General features: G+C 42.2%; 2 protein-coding genes across 3 annotated transcripts in view; both read right to left on the bottom strand.

The window, feature by feature from the left end:
* The window catches only part of PPIL2 (peptidylprolyl isomerase like 2), a 67,211-nt gene extending 52,722 nt beyond the window's left edge, over positions 1–14,489 (bottom strand). The window contains exons 1-5 of the mRNA XM_085075843.1: positions 14,338–14,489; positions 14,209–14,258; positions 13,756–13,801; positions 13,085–13,147; positions 12,871–12,922 (exon numbers count right to left, since the gene is read on the bottom strand). Of these exons, the coding sequence (XP_084931969.1) occupies positions 12,871–12,922; positions 13,085–13,147; positions 13,756–13,801; positions 14,209–14,258; positions 14,338–14,369 (243 nt within the window). The 5' untranslated portion in view covers positions 14,370–14,489. The remainder of the gene's footprint in view (positions 1–12,870; positions 12,923–13,084; positions 13,148–13,755; positions 13,802–14,208; positions 14,259–14,337) is intronic.
* Positions 14,490–16,758: 2,269 nt separating this feature from the next.
* The window catches only part of HIRA (histone cell cycle regulator), a 32,454-nt gene continuing 28,602 nt past the window's right edge, over positions 16,759–20,610 (bottom strand). For both annotated transcript variants that reach the window (XM_085075835.1, XM_085075836.1), the window contains exons 23-25: positions 19,477–19,640; positions 17,678–17,766; positions 16,759–17,173 (exon numbers count right to left, since the gene is read on the bottom strand). In XM_085075835.1, coding sequence (XP_084931961.1) covers positions 17,057–17,173; positions 17,678–17,766; positions 19,477–19,640 — 370 coding nt within the window. In that variant the 3' untranslated portion in view covers positions 16,759–17,056. The remainder of the gene's footprint in view (positions 17,174–17,677; positions 17,767–19,476; positions 19,641–20,610) is intronic.

Genomic DNA, 20,610 nt, shown 5'->3' with positions numbered 1-20,610 from the left:
CACAGACTGAAAGGGGAGTTTGCATGAAAAGCTAAGAGGCAAAGATCATTGCTGCTGATCAGAAGGGGCAATTCAGCAGGGACCTCTGCTGAAAGTCATAAAGCCAGCAAACCATTTTGGCAATCAAGCTAGATGCCTTTTCTGAAATAACTGTAATTTTCCTTTTACTCAGGAAATGTGCAGCAGAGCCCACATGACAGCCAGCAATAATAAAGAGAAATGGAGGCACGAGTTCTCTGGAGAGGCATTTGGGGTCATGAAGGGAGTTCCTGGAGGGATTGTCAGCCACTTAACCCCCAGGTAACAATTCCACAGAACAGGGAACCAAGATGACAGCTGAGGTTGGGCTAATGTTCTCCAACTCTAGAGAGGACACTGCAAATTAAGCTACTCCTGCTCTCCACGCTTCAGCAGGATGTCTTTGGCATTTTTCTGCTGCTCTCTCTCTAGAAGGGTTTTGTGACATGGGAAGGGAAGAGCTATCAGGCTGGCAAACATTTCTGGACAATCAGGCTGCTCCTGTCCTGCAGCCCTCCCTAGACATGGAAGCTGCAAACACACCCAAAATAACAGTGAGCCTTCAGTAACACGACAGGCCCACGATGCCAGTCATTCCATGGGGTCAGTATGTGATTTGGGTGCATCACTGGCAAGACAGGGCATAGCCCAGCCTGGCTCACCCCACTAGCACAGCCTGCCAGGATGGTCAGGTAGTGCTTGACTGGGGCACCCAGCTGGAAACAAAAGTCCAGGCCAACAAGCTGCAAGGCTGAGTCAGGATCTGAGACTTATAAAAAAACAAAACCTTTGATTGTATCAGCAGTCAGAGACAGTTTCACTGCCAAATGGATCCTTAAAAGCACACACAGCACAGGCCTTTTAAAAGAAACAATCGGTTTTCTTCTCAAAACACGCACCTGAAGAATTAGGGAGGTTTTTATAACCGAGACAGCTCTCTGTAAACAGCTACAAGTGGAGATCTGCCAGCCCCGGTGCTGACACTGTTACTTCAATCATTATGGCAAAGAGAAATAAAGAAATTGTGTGAAACTAAGTCAGTGGGCTTTCTGTGCCTAATCAAAATTCATACTCTTGGTTTACAGAGTACATGTTATGACAGCTGGACTCATTCGTTTATAGGAAGGCTCTTCTCAAATTGTTCTCAACCAACTGGCAGGCTCATGTGCTGCCAGAAAGGTAACCATCTCTCTAATTTATTAGCAGGAAGAGCAATGAGAGCTAGTAGGAATAAGATGGGAAAGGAAAAAAGAGGCCAGGTTAGGTTATATTTAGTTATGTGATGGAAGACTAGTACTGCTGCTTTTCCTTAAGTGGATTCTCATTAAAAAACACCCAAAACACTCCAATATCTGCCCACTGCTGGGCTACAAAGAAGGACAGCAAAGGCAATGGCAGCTTCTGAAATGACTAAGTGAATGCAGAGCTTTATTTAGTTATTTATCTTCTTACAAGAACAAAATTATCAAAGAAGTACTAGGGGAACTGCAGAGCTGCCAAAATGAACATCTGATCCTGGACAGATCTGTTCAGCCTAAACAACTATTAACACAAAGCATCCATCTGTGCACATGTTGTGCAACAGCCCAAGAATTATGTTTCAGAAAAAGCTTCTTTGGAAATACAACCACTGGAAACACTTATAATTTTAAGAAAGGTACTTAAATTATCTTCCTGGAAGACTTGAACTATGCCCAAAACATATAAGCATCTTTAAAGACAAATTAAAACAGTTCCCTAAGAAATATTTTAGCATGACTGAAGATTCAGATTTATACCTTGACAGAAATTTAGTAGAAAAGACAGACTAAACTGCTGTGCAGACTTTAAAGGCAGCAAAAGCTGCAGTGCACTGTTTCATCTGTCAACATATCATGTATTGTCAGAAGTGCTGCCAAGTCCTCAGACTCTCACTCTGTACCCAGGGAAATAGTATGGTATTTCAGGTCATATCTTTCCATAATATGGAAAAAAGGTTATTTTTCAGCATCAGTTACTCATGGTGCATCAGCTGCTTATGCTGGATCTGCTCCCCACAGTGACCAGCACTTACACAGTCTTATGTCAACAGTAAATAAAAAAACAGTGATTGTCATACAGGAGTTGAAATATTGCCTGGAGTGGGAACTCCTTAGTGAAGTGCTGTATGAATGTTATAAACTTCTATTGCCACACACTGGCCTTCTATCAGGCTTCTCTTGAAGAAGTGACCTTGGCATGCCAACTCATGCCCTTTGGAGCAGCTCTGTGCTTCGGCTTGCGTGGCAAGGCAAGAGGGGGATTTGGAGTTTCATCAAGGGAAATCTTTGGAGCCTCAGAAGAGCAAAGCCAGGTGATGATCTGCTCCAAAGGATTGCTCAGTGCCCAAGACCAGGCTACAGGATCTGGCAACTGCACACAGAGTAGCCACGGAGGAGGGAGTCCACACACCAGGACTTCCAGGAGGTCCAGTTTTGAAAGATCTACAAATTACCCAGGAGAATGTAAAAGGACACGATATAGGCAACCTGTGTAATAATATTTTTTTTCCTCTCAAGTTCTTCATTTCACACAAAAACAGGATTATCTTGCATGTGGGTGAATCTCCTTTAATTTATTCTCCATCAAAAGTCAAAGCTTTCCAAGCACCATCACACAGTTTGTTGCCATGGAAATGACCGTTATGCCACAAACGGTTGCTGATCTTCATGGGAAGAGACAGCAGGAGTGAATGAATCCTAAAATGAGTTTAAGTACTTGTTTTCATGTATTTTTTATTATTAATAATGCTTAAGAGGGAACAAATAGTGCATACATAGCTCAAGTTCAAAACTATTTTCAACCTGAGTTTCCCTGACACACACCCACCATCCAGTTTCAGCCACGCTCCAGTTAAGAAAGCAAGAGGAAAAAAAGTGTTTATTAAAAACACTTGATCTAATTAAATTCTAAATTCCTAATGAAAATGAAAGGCCACAAGCATCTGCCACTTCCCTTAAGCAGAAATAAGAGCCACATATTCCCTTCTAAAAATATTTTATGCAGAAATACTGGAAAGCAGACGCATTTCGTGGCACGTAGTGCCAGCTGCTCCACAGCACAGGAGGGCTAAAAAAAAAACAAACGCGAAACCGTGCGAGCTCTTTTCTCAGCTGACTCCTCTCTCGCAGGCACACTTCCACAAAGGCAGCCAAGGCTACTTTTGGCCATGACCTACTTTCCTGCGGCAGCGAGAAGCCCTAGCGCCCCGCACGCTCTCAGCTGTCAGCTGACAGCACCAGCTCCTGTGGGATCCCAAAGGGCAGCATCCTTTATTGATACCCAGGCAGAGGTTGTGACGCCACGGAGGTTAGTGGGGCACTGTGGCAGCTCGCGGATGGAACACGCCAATTGTTTCAAATTAAATAATTCTCTGTCATCGCTGTGTGTCTCATGCAGATATGGCCTACAATCCCCGCGCATCAATTAGTTACACTCTCTGAATCTCTTTGGTCTGTGGCTGCATGTTCTTCTTGTTAATGAGGCTCTGACCCTGTTGGATATTCACCAGCCTGAAAAGCAATCAAAAAGGGCTCCACTGATTCTCTACCCACACACGGGCAGAGTTGGGGACTTGTGACAAGAACTGCGTTTAGTAAAGACAGACCTTCCCACCCTACCAACAGTAACTGAGAAAGCATTCACATGTTCAGCACTTGGGGATTGGACCCCCTGGTCAGACACACCGAATGGCCTCTGTCAGGAACACACAAAAATCCAGGGAAGCTAGTACTGGGATTGTCTGGCCAGGTTTTGGTAGTGAAGGTTACAAGGGTGGCTTCTGTGAGAAGCTGCTGCAAGCTTCCTCTGTCCAACTGGCTCCAGACTGGACACGCTGCTGGCCAAGGTTGGGACAATCAGAAATGGTGGTAAGGCCTCTGAGATAACATATCTAAGAAGAAAATCTCCCTAGTCCTTATTTCAACCCATGAATGCCCAGTTACATTTTCTCTGCCCCGTCCAGTTGTGGAGGGCAGTAAGAAAGGGGCTTTGGCAGTGCCTAGGGTTCAGCCAGGGCCAAGGCACTGCTTGGGGAAAAATTAACAGGGTCGATAACTGGTCGATAACATGAGGTCAAAATCATTCAGAGCTGGCAGGATCATTTGATAGTTTTTCACCCCACCAAAACAAGAAACACAGTTACCTCAAGCAGAAGAGAAAGCCAGAACAAATACTAATATTGAAACACAATGTTGCCTATCAAGAGCCAAATTAAGCTTAAGAACAGCAAATGAATTTTGTATTAAATTCTTTGGTTCCTTTAAAGATGAGACCTGTTACATATAACTTTGCATACAGCTTCGCGTTTTAAGAAGCCCTCTTACAATTTTCCCTGCTATAAAATCTTCCAATAAATAGCACTGGAATAACTCTATGTGTAATGTTAGTTATTTCAGATCTTGTAAATGGATTTAATGATGATGAAGGGCATTGGAAATCCTCAAGTCTACACATTAGGATATGTAATTGGAAAGAGCAGCACTGTTTTAACAAGATAAGGTGTCTATAGGTAGTTTAACACTCTATGAAAGATTTGGAGTCAGCAGCCAAGAGGCCAGAAGAGTCTCATGATTCAAGGTATCATTTCTATGTTCAATTCAACAACAAAATGCCAGATATTTGTCACAGCTGCCTGTCTAATGCTAAATAGATACCCTCAATTCACATTCCCTGATGAAGCTGCTGTTTAACTGCAGTCTTCATGAACTGCTGAGCTAGAATAGAAATGGACACAAAAGATCCTTCATTACACACTTCTAGACCACTGTATTTACATATTTAAAAGTTAATTAAACTGACACCATATGGTCACCAAAGCCTTGTCCAGAGAACCATAAAGATATGCTTGATAACACACATGGCTCACAGACATCAGCAATAATGCTGCTCTATCAAAGAGCACATTAACAGAAATTACCATGAGAAAAAGATGTGTAGCTGCATGTGCAAGATCAAACCTGCAGTCTCAATGCAGTCAGAAGTCTACCAATCCAGAGACCCACAGCCAAATACAGCATGGTTCAAGGAAAATAAAGCCTTGCAGAAGCACCAAAAATCTAGGCTCCAATTTTAGTGAAAAACAGGCAAGTAAAGATCTGTGGGAAACCTCATGCTGCATCTCATTTAAGGCTAGGGCGCTTCACAGCTGCTAGTTTTTCAAGTGTCACAGTCACAAAATCCCATCCAATGTGCACACTTACACCAAAACACAGAAAAGGAAAAGGAGACCATCTGTTCAGTCTGTAAAACCTAGATGTAAATACTTTTTTACTGTAAGGGACATAATGCACTAGAAATAACGGTAGACACATTTATCTGCCTGGGTCCAGAGGTTGGTTACTGGATCAAACACTGCCCACCACCACCACAGTCAGCAAGGTGTGAAGGAGGAACAGTGAAGGCTGGGCCAGTGACTCATGACACTGGTGGGTTTTAAATGTCTTTTTTGTGATAAAGCACTTGAACAGTAAGTAGAGGCAAATCTCATCTTCTTCGCCCTCGCTGTTTCCCAAAGATACAGGGAATTGAAAAATAAATCCCCTTTTTAGGACAGATAAAGGCTAACTCTTAGTAGTGCTGGGTACACTGCTGCAAAACACACAAAACTCTGGAAAAGAAAGAACCAGCAATCCACGTTTGTCAGCAACAAAGGAGAGTGGGAAATACTCAGAAAACCCAAGAAAAAAGGAGTTATCTCTCAGGATATGACTCAGCGGGATTTTCATCCCCTTGATCCCCCCCTGTGTTTTATGACCATTTCCAGTTACGACACATGACTTCCCGGTCATTCCTCAGGGCAGAAATCATGTCCTCATATGTTTCTGTCAAGGGGCCTTGAAAATTTATGGTCTCTAGTCAAATATTAACTCATTTCAACTGTTGAATAAAAGCTAATAATTTCTGAGGCCAATGAGGTAAGACGACATGGCTCAGTTGCTGCATATTGAAGAGTTCATCTCGTTCAAAGTGGATTCTGGGCATTTGAGCAGCAGCCTGTGTCTGCTGCCCCAGACAAAAATGCACCTGGAGAGAGACGCTTAAAGATGTAACCACCCGTGTCTGAAGAGCTGCTACTGCCCACAGAAATACAGGCAGCAACATTCAGCTGGAAACAACAAAAAAAGAGAAAAGGAAGAGCTACTGCTCATCCTGGCTAATTTTAACTTATAAATAAGTACCTGCTTCTGATATGACCCAGCCTACCAATAGAAAATGCAACAAATTACCATTTTCTCAATTCACCCTTTCTGTCTCAACACATACACTGAAATGGTTTTTGGATTCTCACTATCATGTGTAATATATCAAAGTATCATCAAAGTATTTCAGGAAGGGACTAGAAAATATTCCCACCACTGTACCAGGCATTCACACAGCATTTACTGTGTATGATTATCTCTGTTCAAAGAAGATACATTAAAATTTCACAGATGTGGAGAACAACTGTGACCACTTAGGGTATGGAGAACTTAAACACACGAAGAATATCTGACAGGAAAATACAAGTCTCAACAACAAAACGTCAAGAAAGCATTAAATTACTCCATGCCAAATACACAGCTGTAAACACTAGGAGAAAGAAGCGCAATTTTGGCACAAATACAAATGAGACTAAGCTGGTCAAACCCCAAATTTACAAAAGATATGTATCAGATGAAAAACCATTATAAGAAGCTCTCAGCAGCCATAGCAGCCAGAAAGCAAACACTGGTTCAAGACAGAGCAGGCAGTTTGCAAAGCAGACTGAGAGAGCTGGAGACCTCAGTCAGTCTTCCAGTTTTGTGTTCCTGATCATTTCACTCCTCTTTCTGCAACACATGAAAACCAAGCTGGATTTGTCTGAATCATTCTTCAACAACAAAGCTTCCATTGGCTTTATTTCTGTAAGCTTTGTTCTCTGCTCTGTAATAAGCCATTACTCACCCAGAACAAAACTGTATTCCCACCCCACACTGAAACTTTTCTTACAAATAAACAAGGGAAAACCTCTCTTCAAATGTATAGGAAAAATATGTTAAGTTTAACAAAAGGGGGGAAAGGGGGCAATTGACATTTAAACTCATGCAATATCTGAAGACCTGAGTTGCATCAGACAAATTAAGAAATATAGTTTGAATTTCAAAGCTGAAGATGTGCCGACTTCTTCTGACATGTATGTGAAAGGAGTTCTCTAGAGAAAAATTAAAATTCTCATTTACACATCACTCCTATTACATCCAAATGAGACCTGAAGTTGCTGATCCACCTAAATGATCACTCATTTCCAAAGCCCCAAGGAGAAAACACAGCAGACTACTTGGATTTCAGGTGCTGTGCTCTGATGTTGAGGAAAAAACAATGTAAGAGGGATATGACTCACTCCTGAATTCTTCTACATAATAAAAATTATCTCAACTGGTCAAACCATTTAGCTCATAATTAGACAGTCCCAGAACTCTAGATATGGAAAACTGATATGGACATAGACTGCCTATAGAAGGCTACACAGCATTTTCCTCTCAGTATTTTGTATCTAGACAAAGGATGAAAATGCTCAAAGTAAGCACAATCTCTTTGGAAACAGTAAGTAAGGAAAACTTTTCAAGACAAAAAGATGAAAAATCACAAGGAAAATCTGACTCCCGCTGCAACATGTCATTTTTAGAAGACCATCAGAATCCTGAGGTACATTAACAGGTTGCAGAAAGGTCTCAACAAACATTCTGAAAATGCATCCCACTGAACATTATCTACAGCTATTACATTTTCCTGACAATGTACACTGCTGCAGGGGCCTGAAAGGGGTCACCTTCAAATCACAGGTTTCTGTCTGATGACATCCATTATTTCCTGCTCATTATCTAGAAACACACCTGGAACAACACAATTAAAGCAGCAATCTGCAGTAAATTCAGACAGACCATATGAACCGAGTTAAAAGCCATTGTCACTGTCAATTTTGCTAGTGAGGGTCACCTCAAACTTGAACTTGTCCTCTTCCCAGTTCAGGTCCAAGATTTGCTCCACTTGACTCAGGGTTGGATGAGTTTTGTCTGTGGCTGTGATCTTGATATCTCTAACTCAGTAATGTGTGAAGCTCATCCAACCCACTTTCAGGAATCCATTCCTGAAACACAGGGACCCTGCACTGATTATGTGACAGAGGTGGAAAGCAATTTGTAGTGAACCATAAAGCCCTGGCTGGAACTTAAACTGTGTTTTAACACCTGTTCCTACAGTACTTGGTATTTCCCATACTGCTCACACACAGCAGTATCTTTATTCAGAATATTGCAAAAGTAGAAAAAATTACCTAAGCCCTCTTTCTCATTATGTTTACTCCCTGGGTAAAGAAACAATTATCAATGTTTTCTATTTCTATCTCTATGCTTTCAAAATACAAACATGGTAAAAACACTTTTATGTTTAGGGAAGTTTCACCTTTGCTCCAATTTCTGCATCCTTTTCAGACAGGATTTCCCTTATTTAGACAGCCAAAGACTTTTTTAGCGCATTAAAAAAAAAGTGTTGTGAGGTTGTTTGTTCCTTTTTAAAGGGGGATTAACAAATTAACAGTAAAAGAAGTAATCTTCTTCATATCCTCTTCATTAAACCAGGTCAGCAAGCTTCACTGCAAAACCAGCAATTGATTTCTATGGGATCTATGAGACTGACTGAAATCCAGTCGACCAAATTGAAAAGAAATCATTATTTCAACAATAAAACAAAGTAACAACAGCCACCAGCATTTGGGAGATAAATATATTTAAGGAATGTAATTAAGAATGATTTTCCAAATTTTGAAATAACAGATTTGGTTGCAGTTTTTTCTTTTGAGGGTAAGAAGTTATAGGTTTTGAAAGTACTTGTAATTATTATGGCAAGCATCATCTTACCAACCTTACTTCAAACAAATGATTAAAAAAAAAGGGCACTGTTTACATTCCTAGTGAGCAGAGCTGGAGGGAGGAGGTGTCCACTGCAGGCTGTCATTGCTGCAGGGCATTGCAGGTACAAGCTCTCTGGTGCTTCCAAAGCCTGGATCAGACAGGCTTACTGCAGGAGCCAGGCACCTGTACTGCCACAACTATTTGATCATGTTAGTCATAATTTCACCCCAAGTCAGCTTTATTTGGTAAATACAGAATTAAAGAGTGTGGGAGAAAAATAGCAAATATTTATATTGTACACAGAGTAAAGCCTGTGTCCAGCTCTCTCTTTTTAAAAGACAGATGTCTCACTGGGAAAAGTCAAGGATTTTTAGCCTTCTGACTCCAAAGTTGGTCCTCATTTTCCATGTCAGTGGCTCTGCCTTCTACTACTCTTTGTATGCACCAGAATCCTCTTTATGGTTATCTTCAGAGGCAGCCTAAGCAAAAGGCTTTTCTAACCTGTAAAATACCCTCAGAATTCATAAAAAATTTCCTCCTTAACATAGTGAGAAGTTAAAGCCTTGTGACACTTAAGAAAATGTCCTCTCTGGCCTGCAGGTCTCGATCCTAACCCAGACAGGGCAAAACACAAATTCTGTTCTGCCTCATTTAGACCAGAAATGTGACCCTCAGTCTTATAAATCCACCACACAATGTCTTCAGGTCTCCTAACCTGACTCTTAGGCCAGGCTAAATTAACTGGACTGAATCGAGTTAACTGGCTTTCCAGTGCCCAAAAGAATTAAATTCCCACAGGAAAGGGGGAACAAGGGACAAAGACAGCAGCTACTTCTGAGGCAGGAGAACAGAGATATTTGCCCAAGGTTACAGAGCCTTGGTAGGGGCTGAAAGTACAGCCACAACAATCTGGCCTGCCCACACACAGTCAGAATGTCACTGAACCAGAGTGGAAAAAATAGGCATTGACATCAGACACATTACAATGCACAGGAGGAAAAATAGCTCAGCCCACATATAACATATCCACTCAACAAAGAAGAACAATTTTGTTGAAATTCCTGTCAAAAGGCACGCTGATCTATCATCTGTTCATATTTGAGATTCCAACCAACCAGACATGCTCTGGCCAATCTCCCTCCTTGAAATAGGTATCCTGAGCCCAGCTGGCTGCCTCGTATAGACACGCTGGTCAGGCTGTCAGAATGTCACTACATGAAACATCCTGGCAAGGCTGCAACTGTCTGCAAGCTCAAGAAGCCAAAGTGCTGTTGTCAGTAAAAAGGAATGAGCTAACTATCACTTTCCTCTTTATTTTATGGAATTTTAGCATAAGGATAAGCCAGGGCAGTGTCCTGACAAAGATGACAAAAAAAGTAAGTGAGCCAATGCCAACTGACAGGCTGTAGTTCAGCTGTAAGGGACAAATTGTTTCTTTCAAAAATTTTTGGTGCAGCAGTAACACAAGCATTTTTTACCCCACTGCATTCTTAAAATGGTGGGAAAAATAAATCTAAAGTTATTTTCTATAATAGCTCATGGTAAATTCTAGACAAAGGTCAATGGTGATTTGCATTGCAGCATTTCTTTAAAAGCAAAGGCTAGTCCAATAGTTTAGGATTCAGAAGAATCAGAGAAGTCCCTTGTAGATCAGTTCACAAACATCCAATTAATAAAAGACTAGCATAGTCCTATTCCCTGGAGCACAGTGAAGATAAACATATTAATGACTGCAAGGCTCTCCAGCTCTCCACTGAGGGGTCCACTTCAGAAATAAGACAGCTAGACAGAATTCGTGAGCACCAAGAGTGCACCATTAACACCCCATTTCCAAGTGTATTGACTTCTCTAAAGCATCTGTCCTGTAGCAAACCACAACTAGAGAAGTACAAGCCACAAAGGATTTCATTACTATTTTTTACTTCAAGACAAATAAATGGAAAAATTCTCCAGAGCCTCATCACCAACCTGTGCAAAGTAACTTCACAAGTTACTGTACACAACATGGCATTGCAGCTAATCTGGCTCAATTCCTTTCTAGATAAACACAGAGGTCTGAGCATCTCTAAGTCACCAATTCATTGCAAAGGATACTTTCTGGTTTCCATGAACAAGGTGCACAGGAACAGAGGCTGCACAAACAGTGACAGATTCAACAAAGGACAGAACAGTCCAGAGATGCACAAGTTCAATTCACTGACTTCCTCTGCCACCTACCCTGCCTTGTCCCAGCACTCTTATCTGCTTCCTGCCCAATGCCATCCTCCCCCTCCAAAAACTTGAGCTGCCCTTCTGGGGAACAAAGCCTAAATTACAATCCTTCTTTCAACCCTGCTCTTCAGCTTAGAGCTCCACAGGGCGGGATTCAGCAGGGCTGTGTGCTGCTCTGGAGAACAAGTGTCTCATTTTTTTTCCAACTGACCTGGAACACCTTTGTCCAGTGGAGGAGAGAGCTGTACAGCACCAGTCCATCACAGAACAAAAATGGGGAAGAAAGGGCTCCCCAGATGGTGATACAGATGAAAAGGGGTGAGGGATGCACACTGAGGAGAGCTGGAAGTGCACTGCAGACCAACTACAGAGGCACAAGTCTGGTAAACTAACAGGTCTCAAGGCCTGACTTCATTTAAGCATTTATGGTTCACCAAGTCTATTCTGCAGTCTCTCTCTCTATTACACAACATCACCAGGCACATTACACTTCTTATTTAGCATTTACTCTAAGCAATTTTAAACCACATCATGGTTCACAGTCTGCAACGTGCTGCTCTGAGTGAAAAAAATTTATCTGGTAGCACCCCAAAAGTTCCAACCAATGCAGAGAGCAGCAAGGTGGTAGGAGGCTGGTGAAAACATATGAAATAGCTGCAATTTCATTCCTTCTCAACAACACATCAGCCTCTTCATGTGTGAAGAAAGACCTTCAATCATCTTCCTACGGCACAAACACACCTGCTGGAAAATATTGAGTCTCAGAGAGGGTGTTCACGTTTAGAGTTTGGAATACTGAATCTGTATTTAGCTTTTCCTCGTATTTGTCTGACGGGAAAATCGTTTATCAAAGACAAGATGTTTCAGAGGGGATCTCACAGCCATCGGCAAACCTCCCCAGTGCTGGTCAATGGCTGCCACCCAGTGCCTGGAAAAGTAACTGCACACGCTAAAGGAAAAGACAAGTTTCCGCTTAAAATTTTCCTCTATGCCCTCAAAAGCAATGCACTTTAACACATCAGAAAAAAAAATCCAACAGGGAAATATTTCCTGTACTTCATGTTTATTCAGTGCTTTACAACTTCATGCTACGGCAGAAAGTAATCCCTTCATAATTATTATTTATGCAGAAAAAGCAGGGAGAAACCCACAAAGTTTTCTCTCACAGTGAACTACAGTGAACTACCATGACAGAAGCTTTCTGAAATATACTGTCAGGATAACTCAAAAGATTTTGTGGTGTAAGGTTTCCATTTGTAATATCATCTACTAATCTCCTGAATCTGCATGACACCAAATATCCTTTGGGTCAGGAAATATTGCTGCAAGTTTAATCCCAGATGGAGAGATGCCATCCCCTTGCCCTGTAGGGACCCGAATTCTGCTTCTGTGAGCCAAGAGTAGAGTTTTTTCCATCAGTGACTACTCAGGCTTTCTGGGCAGCACCAGAATTAACAACAGTTTGTATTTCCATCTATACAGATGTTCATTATGCCACAGCTGGAAGGCAGGCAAGATACCCTGGGAGTTCACAGAAATGAACCCCACACTTCCTCTGCCCTTCTATTTACAAACCAGTTACAAAAAATAAATAGATGTAATGCTCTCCTTTCTTCCACACATCTTCAAAACCACACTCCCATTCAACTTCTCTTGCTTTCACTAAGGCGTTTTTGTTTCTCCAACACATTACAGAAGAAACTGAGCATAAAGAAAGCAAAGACATGATGTGGATACACCCATCATCACTTACTTCTCCTGTGATTGGATTGGTCCCATATTTCTTTATCCAGGGAACAATGCTCCTGAAAAGACAAGGGATAAGGTAATACTTGACAAGCCTCATCAGAAACCTCTACTGACAGCCGTGATTGTTTTTTGCCAACTTGCTAAGACCAAATGATGATTACACAGCTGCAACAAGTTCAACAACACAAAAATAAAGCTAAGCACAGACAGGAACTTACAGGATATCAAAGACTGTTCCATCTGGTGTGCAAACTGGGTATTCAAATGGTTGCAGAGACAAACTGGAAAAAAAGAGAACACACTTTTGTGAGCAAAACCAGCTGGAAATCATGATGTAACTGGCAATCACATTCAGCATGCCCTGTTAGGGATGCTTCCACAACCCTGGCAGCTGTTAGCTCACAGATATGAAAGGCAACTTCTTGAACTACCCAATTTACAAGGATTTCTAACCCATTTCCACCAACTCCCTGTCTTTATTCCTGCACTTCAAGCAGTAAACTATAAACAGAAAATAAATAGCAGAAATATTCTTCAATCTACCTTAATCGCTGTCTCAGCAAGATGAGTGACTGACCAAGCACAGATAAGCAGATTTGAGCCCTGATTACACAGATTTGAAAGACTGGGATGTACATAATAATTGTTCTGCATTATTTTATCACTTGTGTATTCTTCCAGCCATCAGCCCCAAGTTCTGCAGACACTGATCATGGAACATGCAGACTCTGATTCAGTTCTTGTTGAACCTTGCCTTGTCACACTGCTGCCACAGCAGGCAGAGTCAATGACAGTAACTGCCTCAGGAGAGCATGACTTTAATTCAGTGTCAACAGCCTGATAAATAGATGTGTCATTTAATAATGACCATGTAAATTTGTTGTCTTACCTGCAATGATCAAATGATAAACGTCTAAAATTGGTTCGTGGAAGGTCTGTTAATAGAAAAAGAAAACCCACCGATTTTAATAAACATAGTATTCTAGGTAACGAAGAAACATTTGAAAGTTACATTTTGAAAGTTACATTTTGCTACGTGAAGAGTGGCGATTTACTAATGACAAGGACAAATACACTAAAGCTTGCAAAACTAACTAAAATCAGTGAACGGGAGTTACTCTGCCGGAAAAAGATCCCAACAGCGCTGAGTTTGAACGCGATGATGAACGCTCAGCTCTGCCCCTGAGCGGGCACAGCCCCGGCGGAGGGCAGGACGCTCCTCTGGCCACCAACACGGCATTCCGAGCGGTAAATCGAGCGCAGGCCTCAGCCCGCAGCTCAGAACCGCCTCAGCACTCAACCCGCGCTGCCCGGCGCTGAGGGGAAGGCCCGGCCCCCTTACCTGCTTTCTTGCCGCCGTAGAACTGCGTGTACTCGGCGCATGTGATGTACCTGCGAGACAGGGGGTCACTGAGGGACAGCACGGACACGGCCCCGCCACAGCCCGCCCCGCCCGCGCCCCCCGCCTCACATCTTGTCCTTCTGGTGCTGCCGCTTCCCCATGGCGGCGGCTCGGCCCGCTCCGCTCCCCGCCGCGCCTCAGGCCTGCCGCGCTTCCGCCGGGAGCGGCGAGGAAAGGCCGCGGCGCGGAAACAGCGGCGGGGCGGGCGCGTTCCGCTCCGCTCCGTTCCGTTCCGTTCCGTTCCGGGGATGCTCGGCCTGGGGAAGGTCGGTGGCACCTCAGAGCAGCCGTGCAGGGCTTCCTCGTTGTTTGAATGGGTTTTCTTGCGTGGAATTTAACATCGTTGTGTTCCTGGTCTGCTGGGCAGTGACACAACCTCACAAGGAAAAATGGGTAGAAAAAGCTACTTGGTGTCTTAATACGGAGAGATCTCTTCACAAAAAGGGTTTCAGCGTCTCTTCAAAGACTTAACAACAAAGAATTTACTCTCCTTAGCTAATTACCTTTAAATCCCATTAAAGAGCGTTTATTGCAAGACTGGTATGAACAGCACAAGGCTGAACAGAGGATGGTCAGAGCCTGGATATCTTGTTTTCAGCAGGAGGAAAGTCACTTGTCCTGGAGCTTTCACTGCTCAAACACCTCCCAGTGCAGTTCTGCTCCTTTGTTCTCTCCTTGTTAAACCATCCACATGGCACCTGTCTACACAGAGCCACTGCAGTGAAACCCATGGAAGTGGACAGCCAGATTCCAAGTGACTGAAAGCTTTTGGACCAGCCTCATCTCCACAAGATGCTGTTCAGCTCCTGTTTTAATCCCAGCAGTTGGTCGTTTGCTGTACCCGTGAGCGCAAGCTGAGCACAACCTGCTCTGCTTGCAGGGGGTTAGGCTAAAGGAATGCTGAAGGTCCCTTCCAACCCAAATACTCAACGATTCTGTGTTGTTATGGTCCTCTTCTGAGGATCAGAATGCTTGTTCCCACAAGTATAGTCCAATTGGCAACAGCATATGAATTATTTACAACATTACAACTGGTTATCACTAGCAAACACTTTGGACTGGAGGTCAGGGGATGTGGATGGCTCTCCCCATCAGCTTCACTCTCCCCAGCAGGTAAACCAGCACCAGGCTGTGCTATCCCTCCATTTCCCACTGCTTGTTGCAAACTCATTGGTGCCATGCTGAAAACCACCTGCCAAGTCAGGACACTGCAGTCAGTGTGCACATGAGTGCTGTCCAAAGCAATCTGGTGTCTGGCAGCTGGGTACAGGAGGCTACAAAACCTCCAAACGCAGGGGTTTGTTGCTTTAAAGAACACATCCCTTCCTCTGGGATCCAGAAAACCAAGTAACTGCAGAGCTGCCTTTCTAGAAAGGGTCAGTGCCCTTTGGCCACTGCAGTACACCTAGTCCTTGTCCTGGCTGAGAGTGAAGGATATTGTTTGTCTCAGTTAGATATTTATTATTTTATTATGCCCTTTTATAAGGGTTTAAATATACTCACTCATTTCAATTCTCAAAAACATTTCAAAGCAAGGCATGAACTGAGGCACACCCAAAGAGCAGGGCCTGCAAAGAACCACATAATTCACTTGCTCCTTCCCAAGTGCTAAGCACGCTCTAGGGAAAGAAAACAACTTGATTTGGTTTCAGTGGAATTCCAAAAGCACTCCACAAGGAACATGGCCGTAAGTGCATGAGGCTCCTTCTTTGCTGCAGTGCTGGCCACTCTGGTGGTCAGGGGAGGCTGCTTGGCTGTGTGTGAGATGATGAGCACTCCCACACAGCTCCTGCTCCCTTGAGCTGAGGCTCTGGGGGCAAATGCTGGAGATGCCCACAGACATCACCAGCACTTGTCTGATCACGCTTTCAGAGGAAAGATCATCCAGACAGGATTATTTATTTCTAGACATCTTAACATGATTCAGCCTGTGTTGACATTTCTGGAGATGCCTGTGCCCTTTGTAATAATTCAAGACCATGTTTTTGCTTTTTGTTTTTTTTTAAACCAATGCAATGTTCTTTTATTTTGTACTTACAAAAAGAGCCACCCCCTCATATCCCTCCCCCTCTCCCCAAAATGCCTTTTACAAACATTGAAAAATTAAAAACCTGATGATGACATGTTAATTTGGTAGAATTACTTTGAAACATAGCCTTTGTAATTAAACTCCTACAAGATGACTTTGTAGTGATAGCCTGATTATTGGCCAAATAAAATTCCATATTACAAGTTAGCAAATTCTAGTACAAAAATAGTCCATGTGTTAGAACAGCCTCTTATTATTATTATATTCACAGGAAAGAGTCTATTGGCTGCATAATACCTTAATATTTATGAAATTTCTTTTAACATGGCTCATTCATCTAATTTAATATAGTGTTGAGCCTCAATAAATCCTCAGGCAAAAAACCCTAAACAGGGTTAAATATGCTGTTCAGTGTACTCTGAAGTACTGTGCTTTTCACAGGACATCCAAGAAACCGCACAAACAGTTCTCAGCTAGTTTTAATATTAAATGAGATCCAGATCCAAAAGGATCCCCCTGAAGTACATATCCATGACTTTCCACAGAAACAGAGGCCACAGCTTTGATGGTCAGGTTTCACTTGGGAAACTGTCCATCTCCTCCACTCATCATTTTCAGGAATCTGCTGGGGCCTCTGCGGCACAGCCCTTCTTCAGGAGTGTCCCCACTGACTGGGCTCTTGCTCCTCTTCTGTCTCTGGTTAATGCTGTTCAGCAGTTTCTCTCAGACCAGGCCCCACAGGGAAAATCTGGGGACATGCTACTTGTCTCTCAAGATGTCCAGCTGCTCTTGATACTCTGTGAAAAGCCTCTGGAAGCGGAGGTTTTGTCCAATAACAGGAAGAAGCTCTTTCAATAGTTCTCTCTTTCGTAAACCCTGCACAGAAAACACAAAAGCATCCTCAGAATCTATTTGTTACCATTAACATGTTCCATAGAGCTGTTTAAGATTCATGCCCTTTTTCCTGCCTAGAGACAGCTGTGTATTTTATATTCTCACTCTGCTTCCATGACTTCCAGAATAAAAACTGTCTTTACATTTACACCCTCATGAAGCTGGAGCAGCCTCTGCAGTTCCAGACTCCAGGCTGTGTTCTGAGGGGGAAGATGTGTCTTTGGCATGTTCCTGTTTCCAAGCTGCTGTCTGAAGAATGTGGAGAGCTGAACATGCAACTCTCCTTCATCTGGGTGATGCTCAAGACAGCACCAGGGCTGACACTGGGGCAAAAAGCATTTGCCAATGGTTTCATATGGAATAAATCTCAGTGCCATGGGAGGAAGCCTGCTTATGTGATCAGAGCAGAGCACGGAAAAAGTAATACCCTGTAATTTTCACGGGAAACTCTTCTTTGTTCTTCATTAAACTATTATCAGGACTTACCATAACTGTTGATTCCCACTGACTTCCAGCTGAGTAATGGACTGGACCCAGTAAATCCTTGCATAATTCTCGCAAACGATATTCAAACCCTGGATATTATCAGAAATAAGATCACATTTGTAAGCATTTCATGACATATAACCACACCACAACATTCAAAAAAGAATTACTAGTATGGGGAATAAAATAAAACCCAAAATATTGATTTCTGAAAAGCTGTATTACTATTCTTACAGCAAATCTTAAGAAATATAAGATGATTTTTACAGCTCTGAAGGGTTTTATTTAAGGATCTCAAAACCAAACCACTACTAAAGATGATCTACAATAGGGAGAAAAACAGAAGTCTGAAGTAATTACTCCAAGTTGTTTTAAGAGCTGCCCTGATCTCAACCTTACTCCCCTCTCCCACACAAACATACCAGCTTTTAAAAAACCAGAGCACCTTTAATAAAACCACACACAGCTTCCAAGCCATCCTTATTCACCCAAAAATCAGAGCGGGGAATTCCCTTGCAAGTAACAAAGTCTACATCCTTCACCTTCAGCCCAGAGTGACTTGCCACTCAATGTATAATAGAGGAGTAGTTGAATGGATTAGAATTTAGTAGACATTGAAATAATAATAAGAATAAAGGGTCAGCAATAGGATGTGCGATTTTCAAAGTTCAGCAGCTCTAGAAAACTAGTGAAGCAGCAATACACATCTGGCAAAGCACAGTTTTTGTGATGTCTGTCTGTCCATCCATCCATCCATCCCAGCAACATTTGCAGGTGCCAGAGGAACCCAGCACAGGCAGCAGAGGTTCTCAATTAGTGAAGGCTTTTAAAAGTACAACCATCTCTTTAACATATGACCCAAGATGAATATTTTAATTTCAACTAGGGAAGGACAGAGAGAACCATATGCAGTTCAGCAAGCTCTCTTGTTAAATAAGGTAAGGGTCACAAGGCAAAAATTAATGAGTTTGATTTTAATTCTGCCAACACCTATTAGGTGGCCTAACATGAACCATTTAATTTCCCTCTGTGCAGAATGATTATGCAAGGTGAGGAGTAAGGCTCAATTAATACAATGGGAACTACTAAATTAGGAATGCAGACAGGCAGAGATACAACAGAGATTTCTAGAATCCAAAAAGTATGAAGTCAGTTGGTTGACCTTATTTAAGATAATAGCATAGAGATAAAGTGTATTCAAATATAAAATAGACAGAAGGAACCTTTCTTGTGGGTTTCTTTCCTCACAGAATTTAAAACATGGAGTTCACCAGTACAGGCAGTTGAAATTTCAGAATGTAAAAAAAAGAATAAATTGCAAGCAATACAAGCAAATTCTCTGCAGTTTTATGTGCTCTTGTACAAAGTGTCAGAGACTGAGCAACTCCTCCATCTCACATCAGCCAGCAATTGTCAGCTGGCTGAGGAATGTTATGCATTTTGCAAGGCCCTGCTGGTTCCCCTCGAACATCTGTAGCTGCTGCCAGGCAGTACATGGGATGTGCCTGACAGACCACTGGGCTTTTTTACAATGAATTGCCATTATTGGAGTCTGCAGATGGCACTGCTTCCCCAGACCATGGTCTGTTCCCAGTCACTGTGTCTAAATAGGATTCCTGAGGACTGAGCACTGCAGAAGCAAATGCGATTTGTTTTGCTTTTAAGTAAATCCCGAGTCCAGAAGCTAAGTGCTAAAAGAAGGACTTTAAGTGCAATCATACATATACATGACATGAACAGAGTGTTTCTTAAAAGCCCATCAGAGCTGCAGAGAAGTACCAGAGCCTGGCAGGTCTCACCTTCATTAACTAGGTACCGTGCATAGATAAGGAGCCAGTGGTGATATTCATGACTGGATTGTAATATAAGTGCTGCTGCTATCTGGTTCTCCAAGTATGCAAGTGTTGTTTCTTGTTGCACTAAATGAGGCATGGAGAACAATCTTGCAGCTTGCCTTCCTGAACTGCAAAACAAGAAAGATTAACGTGCCATAAAATCTGATACAAGTTTAAGGAATATATCTGTTTGTAGCACTAGCTATGCTGCACTGACCTTTCAGAAGCACACAAGATATAAAGTTAAAGCATTTAAAGGATTTCTTGCATATAAACATATTTTCATAAGAAGGTTAATTTGAAAAAAGCAACCAGTTATTAGAATTTTTTTCAAAAGGGAATTTTTCAGTCTGTTATTGTCTCTCAACACAGACAACGTCTGTGTTGTCTCTCAAACAACACTCAAAACCAGTGTTGTTTGGATTTCAAATTCTTTTCACAATTAATTGCCTTCCCCTCAAGAGAACAGCAATAAAATCACACAAATCCATACAGCTTCTCTCCAAAAAAAAAAAAAAAAGAAATTTGAATGCGAAGGGCAGAAATAGCAAAGAAATTTGCCTGGGAAATCTAATTCAAACCCAAGTGAGGATGGGCTATTAAACTACCTACAGGAATCTGCTCTGCTCCAACAACTCCTTGGTGATATTTTCACGTGTTAAAAATACTCACTAGATGACTAATATCTCAACTTTCTCGAAGACTTGATTAAACAAATTATTTGAGGCCAACTGAACTACTCAAAATTTGTAGGCCTACTCCAGAAGGCTGGTAAACTAAAAATTAAAATGCAAAATGTAAAAATTCAGTTTAGCTAATAAAAGTATTACATATACAGACTTGTCCAATATTTTACCCATCCAATAAAGAGAAGCCTTAAAATGACTACATTTAGAGCATGCTTTCCTGCCCCTAAACAATCTCATAACAACATTAAGGTACAGACTATAAACATACAAAGGTTTAAAAAACACACAGCATGAAGGACTGATCATTTCTGAGCCACTGGCATTTCAAGAGCTAACTCAGTGATTCAGGCCTGTGAGTAAATAACATGAGAAAACCCAGACAAACATGCTGATGACACGAAGGCAGCGA

This window comes from Lichenostomus cassidix, chromosome 15, assembly GCF_008360975.1.
Source record: "Lichenostomus cassidix isolate B80296 chromosome 15, HeHo_3.0, whole genome shotgun sequence".
Classification (NCBI taxonomy): domain Eukaryota; kingdom Metazoa; phylum Chordata; class Aves; order Passeriformes; family Meliphagidae; genus Lichenostomus; species Lichenostomus cassidix.
The sequence above is the reverse complement of the archived record's forward strand: the minus strand, read 5'-3'. Positions and strand labels throughout refer to the sequence as shown.